This window comes from Lissotriton vulgaris, chromosome 4_1, assembly GCF_964263255.1.
Source record: "Lissotriton vulgaris chromosome 4_1, aLisVul1.2, whole genome shotgun sequence".
Classification (NCBI taxonomy): Eukaryota; Metazoa; Chordata; class Amphibia; order Caudata; family Salamandridae; genus Lissotriton; species Lissotriton vulgaris.
Window position 1 is genome coordinate 580,230,375 of NC_141691.1, and position 12,089 is coordinate 580,242,463.

At 45.3% G+C, this 12,089-nt stretch overlaps 1 protein-coding gene across 2 annotated transcripts in view; it reads right to left on the bottom strand.

Annotated features, from left to right (window-relative positions):
* Nucleotides 1–12,089, bottom strand: part of LSM5 (LSM5 homolog, U6 small nuclear RNA and mRNA degradation associated) — an 80,489-nt gene that overhangs the window by 29,063 nt on the left and 39,337 nt on the right. The window contains exon 4 of one of the 2 annotated variants that reach the window (XM_086966825.1): nt 4,363–4,435. In XM_086966825.1, coding sequence (XP_086822951.1) covers nt 4,363–4,435 — 73 coding nt within the window. Of the gene's footprint in view, nt 1–4,362; nt 4,436–12,089 lie in introns of those variants that run through there. The other variant, XM_086966824.1, reaches the window with a different exon arrangement.

Below are 12,089 nucleotides of genomic sequence, written 5' to 3' on the forward strand. Positions count from 1 at the left end.
TTTAAAAATGAGAGGCCTTTCTAATACTAAAATTCAACTGCGTGACTGATGGCCTGAATGAATTGTCAGAACTGCATCAAACATTGTGCTGAGTCCTCTGTATAAAAAAAAAAACCTTTGTAAAAAGTCTTTGCAAAAATCGCCATTTGTAAAACTATAATGTTCATACGTCCAGCAACATATATATTTTTTTAATATGCAAAATCCATTTATCTTACAGAAGAGGGTACGTAATATTGCTTTCACATGCATCAAAAACCACTCAAATATCCATTTATAGCAAACTTAACTGTGTTCTTAATGTCGTATAACTCTTTAAGAGAACACATAGTAAATATGGGAACTTCAACCCCCATAATGCATTTCAAGCATACCACTTCAAATTCCTGTCTAAGACTACAATTCATAGCGTCATACTTCCTTCTTCATTCACCGAATCACACCACAAGACGAACGTTCTTTGAACTTCTGATGAAAAAAACACCAGTAAGTGATCGAACGAGCACTAATTTCATATTGGAAGAGGCCCGTTCTCACAAATAAATTAAATGTGGGTTTCACTTTCTTGCCCTTTTAGCTCCCGTGGCGCGAGGCTGTGATTAAAACAATACCAGCACAGAAATAACTCGAAGTAAGTGCGCCCCGACCTCAGTGGTCACAATGTATTTAACATGTGTAATACTTTTGCTGTTTAACTTTAAATGCTAAGAACGTGCTTGATTCCCCTTTTTTAGACGAAGTGAGTTGTATACATGACGAACTAAAAGGCTTTCAAAAATGAAGAGCAAATGCACACATTCAAGTAAGTCACCCGTAAATAAGATTAGCTTTACCACAACCTTTCAAATAAGGTGATTTTTCCCAGCATTAAACTGAAGTGGTTCCATCTGCTTTTCTTCAGATTACGTATCCCATTAAAAAACAGAAAGCCATAGAGAAAACCAGATATCCATCTGTACAAACATTTAACCCCCTCCTTGCCCTTCACCAAAAAAAATTTAAGTCAAAATCTTCTTTTGACTTTGGAATATCAAATGTACAACACACATGACGCAAAACTGAAATTAGATGTTCGTGATCTTTCAGGTCTTAAAATCAAGAATGAAGCATCAATAAGAAGCCCTAAAGTTCTTGTTTGCAGCTTGAGGTACACTTTAAATTTAACACGCATGACTATCATGTAAAATACGAGAAAGCACTACAATTTTAGGTAATTATTTTTTCACTGATTTTGTGTGCAGCTTGAGGTTACACCGTGCCCCAGCCCTGATGAAAATCCTGGGAGTCAACAACGGGATTGGAAACGCGTTGGCTTTTCTTCTTTAATCCGCGAAGAGTATCTCAAAAAAATGTTGGATGTCTCTGAGGAGGTTCTACTTTCATAAACTAACCCCACAGAGAATGTGACCCTTGTAGCAGCAATCCCTTAACTAGCGCCAAGGCATAGGACCATTGAGATTGCTTAATGTAAACTATTACTGCTAGTGTAATTCTTGAAAATTTCTCATTATTTGAAAATCTCATTATTTGCACATTTTTGTATTCATTGTTTTGTTTTCACGATTGTATGTCTAACTTATCATATTAACTGATTGTGTATCCTATTCAGACATGAGTAAATGTTTGTACAAATATAGAAAATATAAATAATTTGTGAGTATACCACATTAAGCCTATGAACTAATGAGTCTAGGTCAACAGTCTCAGGGGCGGCTCTAGGCTCATGGTGGCCCTAGGCAGGGAGCGTAAGTAGGGGGCCCTGGAAGAGGGAGTCCGTGCGGGGCAGAGCACGGAGGCCAGTGAAGAGGGGGGGTTAGGTTGTTTGATAGTGGAACAGAGCCAGAGGCCACCAAATCCCTGCCCGGGGCCACCACACATATGTATTCATCCTCGGATGATTATTATATTAAGGATATATATTGGTGTGGTGGCCCTGTGCAGGTGCACAGCTTGCACATGCCTAAGGCCGCCCCTGCCAGTCTGCTTAAATAAACAGCAACAAAAAATGGCAGCCAGGTCTTTCTTCTTTTGTGCGTAATGTAATGTCCTACCTGGCGCCTTAGTTTGGACAAAACCCTCTGACTTTGATCTCAACTTTGGATTGGCAGCAGATCGAGATACTCACTCAAATTAATTATAATTTAAAGTCCTCTTTAATGGTAAAGGCGGATTTTAAGTCACAGTTCTGAAAGCGCCATGTTTAGAAAAATTGTCATTTTCTTGCACCAGCCATCGTTGTGAAGAGAGAGTGAAAGAGTCAGAGGGCGGGAGCGAGTGTGTGCCGGAGCGAGTGTGTGCCGGAGGGAGAGAGAGCGGGAGGGAGAGAGAGCGGGAGGGAGAGAGAGCGAGCGGGAGGGAGAGAGAGAGCGGGAGTGTGAGCGTGTGTGTGTCCCTCCCACCACCAATGCTGAGAGCAGGTATGCATTGTGGACTTCCAGAGTGCCATTCATCAGAACACTCCTGGATCTGTAGAAGTCACAGAAAGACTGCCTTGCTGTCTGAGAAGGAAGACTGGACCTGCCTACCTTCATCCCAGGCTAACCAGAGTGACTCCAAGGGTCATTTGTCTGACCTATGTGAGGGACACAACAAGCTACAGAGCCCTCTCAGCAACTGTCCAGCTGACATGCTGCAACTGGACCTGTATGAGCCCTGCTGGAGTAAGTCATGATCCCAAAGACGTGCCTCTCAGGTCCTCTTGGCAGGCATCAGAGTGTACTCCTCCTGAAGAAAATGTGAAAATCCAAAGTCTAGGATCCTCGAGACTGGGCCCATTCGTGTTAAGAGAATGCTCTCTGCGACGACCTCCAATGCGAAGTTCAAGTGAGACCTGCTATTCGTCTCGACAGCGAGGAAAGCAATGACCGGCAATGCAAGACCTGCCCTTCGTGCTACAGCAACGACAGCTCGTGACAATCACCAAATCGAAGCTGCAGCAATGACCATCTGCAGCACCAGATTGGCTCGTGGCTGCAGCAATGACAATCGACAAGACTAAGCCTCCTCCACCGTGACTGAGCCTCCTCCACTGCGACCACAACTCTTTGCGCTGGACTTTCACTCTATTGCAGTCTGCCTGAACCTGTGACCTTCCCCCTACTGCGATCAGATGACTGCAAGTGGCACGCTGTGCTTTCAGGAGCGATTTACTCTGGTACTACTTATTGGGTTTTTGTCATTCTAATATATTTTTATTTATTAAAATTGACAATTTTTCTAAATTGGTTTGGGATTCTTATTGTGTTGAGTTTTCAATATATTACTGTTCTGTCTGCAGAAATACTTTACACATTGCTTCCAAGTTAAGCCTTACTGATTTGTGCTAAGCTAACAGAGTTAAGCTCAGAATTATTTAGTGACTGTGGGTTACCCCGACAAGAAATTTGGTTGTTGCCCAAGTAGGGCTTCTACAACCCCTCAACAAATAGCCCGATTTCTTATGATATGCATATAAACATATACTCACTTTAAATGATAAAGATCTGGATTCACATTGAGTTTCTTGCTGCAATTGTTGCATCTTAATTTGCCCAAGTTCCAAATGCACTAACAGCACTTCAAGAAAACTTGGTCTACTCTACCTAGTTACCCGTGGAGATTTGAGTGTAGACAATGGAATAGTTCGACTATGTACCATCAGCAGTATTCTAGGTGCAAACAAATACAAGCAGTCTCATACTCTAGTGATTTCAAAATCCTTTGACCTTCAACTGATGGTATTAAAGAGTTCTAACGGCAGTGGGTCTACTAGTGATAAAAGTAAGCAGGAGACACTTACACATATCCTCCAGAAGAATAGCAGCGTCTTTCTAGCTTATCTGACAATACAATAAATTACAACTGCATCCCAATGCTGAATAAACTCCAAAAGATAGTGAAAGGCTAGGTTTTTTTTTCTTTAAAAAATCCCTGTAGAAGGCGTTTTTGTTTTAATTGCTTGAGACGTGGCATGCAAGAAAGAAAGTAGAGTTAAGCTGTATAATGTGAAATGGCTTCTTACAAATCTCGAAATGATCCCTGAAACTGGCATACTTTATTTAGATGTACCTGCATGCATACTGTCAAACATACTGTAATAGGATGCCTATGTGTTCGTATAAGAGCAGGGTTAGTATTTCACATCAACGCTGGTCACTTCAAGAACTTGACTCCAGCCCATATTCTTGACACAGTGGATAAAGAGTGTAGTTATGAGGGACTGAAGGGAATATTAGGCAGACTGAAGGAACATAGCAAAACTGTTTAAGCATAAGAGTGCAAGTGCCTCTTTGCCCATGTCCCAATCACAAGGCAGATATCAAATCATCATTCCCACTAAATGCCATTTCAAAAAGGAATACAAAACTCAGTCACATTACTTACCATAGTGATGTTATTTCCATTTAGCAAAATCTGATCGAGTTTTGTGATTCTTCTTCCTTCAGGTGTGATCTCGCTGGTTAGAAAATAAGGAACAGGTTTACGGTGACGAAAACAAAACCACATTGTTTCAAATCCATACAACATTGACAGAAGAGTGTAGGTAAAATAATCAAAAAGGTAACATAGACCAGTCCATAAAAAAGAAATACTTTAATAAGCTTCCAAGAATTGAGTTATGCGGTTTTAGTTTTGTGGGGGCATTTGAATTTGTGTAACATTGTCCAAATAAGAAATGGGCATATTTCGCTCAATGGCAAAGGTGACAGCACTACACACTGAACAGGTAACATATACATCAAAGATTCATTCTCTCCTTTTCTGTCAAACATATAATTAGGCATAACCGAGTTTGAAAAATTCCAAACAGTAATACCGAAATGACCACTAAAGATCAGATAAAAATAAGAAAAACCTATAGTAATTTCATTTATTACCACCTCATGTCCTTCTGCTGTTTGATGCCCAGATTAACAAAAGCATCAACCTGCTCCAGGGGGAGTCCACATTTTCCCCTTAAAGGGTCTATGCTGGTTAAATGCCATGAACTTTGTCTTGGCAGCATTCATTTTAAGACCTCTCAAAAGGCAAAAAACTCTTCGTAACGATGGAGGGCACACTACAATCTGCTAGGAGTTTTAGAGATTATCAGAGTTTCATCCGCAAACATTAAAATAGGAATTTTTCTTCCAGCTAAGACAGGAGCATCAGTGTGTATGGCATCAAGAAAGTTTGAGACTCCATTTATGAAGAGTGAAAACAATGTGTGAGCCAATACACATCCTTGACGGACACCCTTTAGCACGGGATCGGGATCTGTCTTATTTCCAACCCCTCCACCTCCCCCCACGTATTTGTGCATAGTTTTCCTTATGGAGGTGGGCAATCAAGGAGAGTAAATCGAGTGGCATCCCCATCTCCTTCAATACCTCCCACAGTTTGTTCTCAGTAAGTTTTATGAAGAAGCATTAAAGGCTCACAGCAGTTCCTGTTGCCTAACCAGATCCTTAATTTCCATTTTCTAAAGGGTTATCCTCGACCCATTTTGTGCCACCATCAAATTTCCGAGCACAACAGTGCCATAAATAAATAGGACCTATAATTACACATACCTCCTTTACTTTTTTCTAGCTCTGATTTGTCACAAACTGACATGTTTTTGAATTAAAATACCAAGCAGATCGTCATACCAGGGAAGTTAGGTTCACCAACGTGCCTGAAAAATGGTTATTTCTACTTTTCTATACACTGCAAAATAAAGCATGTTTGCAATTCATCATTTGTGCTCTTACCTGAATTTGTTTCTATTTTGTATTTTTTTGCAGCTATTAATTTGTGCTAAGATCCAAGTAAGCACAGCCCATGACCAAATGTAATCATCCTGTCTGTAGACAGTGCATACTTTGTTAACTGAAAGCAGCAGAGCCACTAGAACAATGTGGGCGTGCAGCATCTGCCACATTTATACAGCTCATCCAGCTTAGCCTCTTTTCAAACCTAGCTAGAAGATCATGCTTTGTCAGGGACATCTTCCAAAACTTTTTCCAGTTGATTGTATTTCTGGGGTAAAGAAACAATTCCAACCATACTTGTTACTTTACCCTTGCACGTTTGGCTATCTCAAGTACAGATGGCAATTAAAAAAAATAGTTATCAATTTTAGTCTCCTGTTTTTCTACTGTCTTGTGTGCCCCACGCCAGGGAGTCTGCCTGTTTTGAAACTAGTGTGATGATTGTTGCATTGTATTGCGAGCCGACTGTACAATTGCACTCTCTCTTTCAAAGCCACCGTCACTGGTCCTCCTGACACCAGCTTGGCAGTTTTTTGGTACACATGCATCATTCCTTAATTTGAAGCAAAGCATGCAACAACCACCAAACTGCAACCTCCAACATGCTACACATACAGGTCTTGCTTTGCCGACAAAACACAGTTTCGGGCCTATGCCAATCCACAGAGGAATACAGAATCCACGGGTCTGCTGCGGGGGCACAGACCACTTCAGTCATGGTCCGCTCTGTTCTTTGCACTGCATCATTCGGCTGTCCTCACACTATGCAGTCTGGACCAATTTTATTCTGTTACCACATGGGCTATCTTATTTTCGCCATGGAAAAAGATGGAAGGCCTAGAGGACACACATTTTAGGCAGCCATCCTCATTAGTTGTTATTCTATGCCCCCATTTAAGCTTTCACAGATCGCCTTAGCAATCCAGCATTTTATTTAACCTTTTTTTTAGCCCTTCCCATACTATTTGATGTCAGGTTATGGATTAGCCAAACACCAATATGCACATTCCTTAATATAGCTGAAATCAGGTAACGAATATGCTACTTACCAGTATGCATCTGTTCTTGGCATGTGGGGCTGCTGACATTCATATCTGTGCATAGATCGCCGCCTAGTGTTGGGTCCGGATGATTGCACATTGTTGTCCTGGAAGAGTCTTCGAAGTATCACGAGATAGGTGGCTCCTCCCCTGGACTACAGTGCGCATGGGCATCCTCTCCATCCTCAGATTGTTTTTCGCCATTGTGGCAGAGATGGAGTGTAATACAGTGAGTGATGTCCATGCTAGATAATTACTCTGAATGCTACAGGCGCCGGGGAGGAGGGTGGGCGATATGAATGTCAGCAGCCCTACATGCCAAGAACAGATGCATACTGGTAAGTAGCATATTCGGTTCGAGGCATGTGGGCTGCTGAATTCATATCTGTGCATAGACTACATAGCAGTCCCTCCTGTTAGCGGCGGCTGCCTGTGCCAGCTGCAGCAGTCTGAAAAAGAGTTTTGAGAACAGCCTGTCCTACAGCTGCCTGCTGTTTAGAATGCACATCTACGCAGTAGTGTTTCGTAAATGTATGTGTGGTGGACCAAGTGGCTGCCTTACATATCTCTTCTAAAGGAATATTCCCCAGGAAAGCCATGGACACTCCTAACTTACGTGTGGAGTGTGCTCGTGGTGGAATGGTTAGTGTGCGTTTAGCCTTAGCATAGCAAATCTGTAAACATTTAACGATCCACAGGGCTATCCCTGCTTTGGAAATGGGGTTGCCTTTGTGTTGTGGAGAAAAGGCAACGAAAAGCGGTTTCGTTTTTCTGAAATCCTTTGTTCTGTCTATATAGTACATTAGAGCCCTTTTGACATCTAACGTGTTTAGGGATCTCTCTGCGACATTTTCCGGATTAGGAAAGAAAACTGGCAGTTCTATGGTCTGGTTCATGTGGAACTGCGAAATTACTTTAGGTATAAATGTAGGGTTGGTGCGTAATACCACCCTATTTGCGTGGACCTGGATGAATGGCTAGTGCCTGGAGTTCACTAACTCTCCTCAGTGAGGTAATGGCCACTAGGAAAGCAACTTTCCAAGTCAGAAATTGAATCTCACAAGAGTGTAGAGGTTCAAAAGTTGGTCCCATTAATCTGGTGAGGACCACATTAAGGTTCCAGACTGGTGACGGTGGGTGTCTGGGAGGGATCATTCTTTTATGTCCCTCCAGAAAAGCTTTAATGGCAGGCACTCTGAATAATGAGAGGTGCTGCCTGTTCTGAAGATAGGCTGCTATGGCGGATAAATGTATGCGAATGGAACTGTACACTAGATTACATCTGTATAAATGCAACAAATAACAGATGTTTGAATAGATGCATCCAGTGGGTTAATGTCATTGTTGGTACAATATATGACAAACCTTTTCCATTTAGCCGCATAGCATGCTCTGGTTGTGGGCCGTCTTGCCTCCTTGATGATATTCATACATTCCGGCGGCAAGTTGAGGTAGCCAAATTCTAGGACTTCAGGAGCCAGATCGCCAGGTTGAGCTGTGGCGGATCTGGATGCTGAATGTCTCCATGGCTCTGCGTCAAAAGCCTGGATGTGAGGCGTAGCCGTTGATGCGGTACCACGGATAGTTCCAGAAACGTGGTGTACCATGGTTGGCGTGCCCACATTGGAGCAACCAGGATGAGGGTCATCGAATGTTGCCGTAGTTTGGGTGCCACCAGCGGTATCAAAGGTGCTGGGGGAAAAGCGTACGCAAATTTGCCTGACCAGTTCATCCATATCGCATTGCCCTGCAACTGTGGGTGTGGGAACCTGCTTGCGAAGCTTTGGCATTTTGAGTTTTCCCTTGTGGCGAACAGGTCTATCTGTGGATGACCCCATTGCTGGAAGTACGGTTGGAGTACTGATGGATGTATCTCCCACTCGTGCATCTGGTGGCTGTGTCTGCTGAGCAGATCCGCCATCTGGTTGTCTTTGCCCAGGAGGTGTTCCGCCATGAGGAAGATGTTCCTCTGAATGGCCCACTTCCACATGCTCTGAGCCAGATGAGACAACTGTGGAGAGTGCGTTCCTCCCTGCTTCTGTATGTAGTACATGGCAGTCATGTTGTCCGTCCGGATCAACACGACCTTGTTGCACAAGTGTACCTTGAAAGCCTTCATCGCCATGAAGATTGCCATCAGTTCCAGAAGGTTGATGTGCATCTTCTTTTTCTGTGCTGTCCATAGTCCCTGCACTGTGTAGTGGAGTACATGAGCTCCCCATCCCTGGAGAGACGCGTCCGCCGTCAGTACAATTTGTGGAACAGGCTCTTGGAACGGTCGTGCCTTGCAAAGGTTTCGTGGGTTCCACCAATGCAGAGAGTTGAATGCCCGACCGCTCACCAACACTAGGTCCTTTAACTGTCCTTGAGCCTGATTCCACTGACGTGCTAAGCACTCCTGAAGCGGACGCATATGTAGTCTCGCGTGCGGGACTATGAAAATGCAGGAGGCCATCATGCCTATCAACTGCATGAACACTTTCGCTGGAAGCGAGCGTTGAGGTCTGAATTTCTGTATCAGCAATTGCATGCTGTTTATTCGCACTGAATTTGGCTGTGCTTTGGCTGCCAGAGTGTCTATTGTCGCACCCAGGTACTGTCGCACGTGGGCGGGCTGAAGGTGTGACTTCGGGTAATTCAGTGAGAATCCCAGACTGTGAAGAAGACGAATGGTTTGGGACATGTGGCTGGCACACTGCTGGCCCGACTTTGCTTAAATAAGCCAGTCGTCCTGATAAGGGTAGACATGTTTGTGCTGTCTCCCGAGGTGTGCTGCTACTGTTGCCAGGCACTTTGTGAACACCCTGGGTGCCGTCGTTACTCCGAAAGGGAGGACTTTGAACTGATAATGTTGATGTTGAATAGTGAACCTGAGATACTGTCTGTGTGACGGGTGTATGGGTATATGGAAATACGCATCTTTTAGATTCAGCGTTGCGAGGAAGTCTCCCTGACCGAGTAACAGTAGAACCTGTTGCAAGGTGAGCATATGAAATTGCTCTGACAGAATGTAACTGTTTAGAGGCCTGAGGTCTAGTATAGGTCTGAGCGACCCGTCCTTTTTGGGTATTAGAAAGTAGAGAGCGCACACCCCTGACCCTTGTTCTTCTACAGGCACGAGCTCTATGGCCCCTTTTTGCAGCATGCTGACGACCTCCTGCTGCAATAAGTGTAAGCGCTCTGCGGACATAGGACGGCATTGTGAAATTGACAACATAACTTTGTTGCAGATTGTTTTGATCATTTCGCCGCTTTGCTCATTAGCATTTTGACTTGCTAGCGTGACTCTGTGCAGAAATAGCGTTTTACCCCAAGCCCTCTTGCCGGTCTGACCCCTACGCCTCCATCTTGTTGTTATTGTCCTCTTCCTTAGCCCGCCCCGCCTCCCAGCTGAACCGCCCTCCCACAAACAACAAACAGCGCTTCCTGACCTGGAAGCGCCGTGACTCGCTCTTCGCTTCCAAGCCGAGTGGTCGCTCCCCTGCTGTTGCGGTATCGTTGTGCTGCGCATATGATACATTCTGGACTCTGACTCTTAATTACTGCCTGCTGTGTGCTCCGATTGCCGCCTGCGTGCTTTATTTACCGCGCTGCCCATTCACATAGTTTAATTGCCGATCTGCATTGTGAAATTGACAACATAACTTTGTTGCAGATTGTTTTGATCATTTCGCCGCTTTGCTCATTAGCATTTTGACTTGCTAGCGTGACTGTGCAGAAATAGCGTTTTACCTCAAGCCCTCTTGCCGGTCTGACCCCTCCGCCTCCATCTGGTTATTGTCCTCCTCCTTAGCCCGCCCCGCCTCCCAGCTGAACCGCCCTCGCCCCTCCCCTCTCCATATATGACAGTAGTTCCCGCGCGCAGCGACCGCGCCCAATCCGCGCCGAAGGTGCGCCAAAGGTAAGCCCGTCTACGCCAGTCCGCGCCTGGACCGCGCCCAGTGCCAGACCCCCTGCCCCTCACGCTCCCCAGCCCCCCCGCATTACCTACGATGCCGCCACCCTCCTAGCCCTTGACTCCGGTCGCGCCCCAAACTGCGTCCAAGCCGCTCCCGGACACACCCATGGACCTTTCTCCGGCTACTCCTGCAAATTCATCAGCACCGACAACATCTCCGCTACGACCACAACACAGACTCCTGACCCCAACCACCTACAATGCATCCTTATCAACACCCGATCAGTCCACAGACACGCCATTGACCTATGGAATCTACTAGACACCATCTCTCCGGACGTCGCCTTCCTAACAGAAACTTGGATGAACGCTTCCTCCGCCCCAGACATCACCATTGCCATCCCTGAAGATTATAAGATCATTCGTAAGGACCGCACCAACCACACAGGAGGAGGAATCGCTATCGTCCATAAGAAGTCAATCCGCATCTCAACCAGCTCTGACGCCAATCTCACCAACTCTGAACACCTTCACTTCCAGATCCACATCGACCCCAAGACCACACTCAGAGGCTCCCTCCTCTACAGACCACCAGGACCCCGCGCAAAATTCAGTGAAGACATCACGGACTTCATCACCCCTCACGCGCTCCCCTCCAAAGACTACATCCTTCTGGGAGACCTCAATTTTCACCTTGAAAAGATCAACGACCGCAACACCACCACCACCCTCTTGGACAATCTCGCCAACCTCGGACTTAAACAACTGGTCACGTCCCCCACCCACATCGCAGGTCACACACTCGACCCCATCTTCACCTCCAGCAATCATGTCTCCTTCAGCCACACTACGGAGCTCCTCTGGACTGACCACAGCTGCGTTCACTTCACCTACAACAAACCAAAACCCACCAACCACCTCCAACCAACCCTGCAAAGAAACTGGAACAAAATCACCACGGACCAGATCTCCGCATCGCTCCTTCTAAACACCCCAGCCCACTCTTCTAACGCAAACGAAGCCGCCGCCAACCTCACCCTATGGTTATCCAACACCGCCGACACCCTAGCACCACTGAAGAAACGTCAAAACAAACCTGCCAGCAAAAAGGCCTCATGGTTCAACGATGATCTTAAGAAGTCCAAGAAACTCTGCCGCTCCCTCGAAAAGGCCTGGAAAAAAGACCCAACTACTAGCACCAAGGACGCCTTCAAAAACGCCACCCGCACTCACCACCAACTAATCCGAAAGGCCAAGAAAACAGCATTCAAGGATCGACTTGACAACAACGCCCACAACAGCAAGGAACTTTTCAACATCGTCAAGGAATTTTCCAATCCCTCGGCCAACTCCAACGACATCACCCCCTCTCAAGCCATCTGCGACTCCCTAGCCTCATTCTTCCACAACAAGATTGCAGACATCCACAACAGCTTCGAC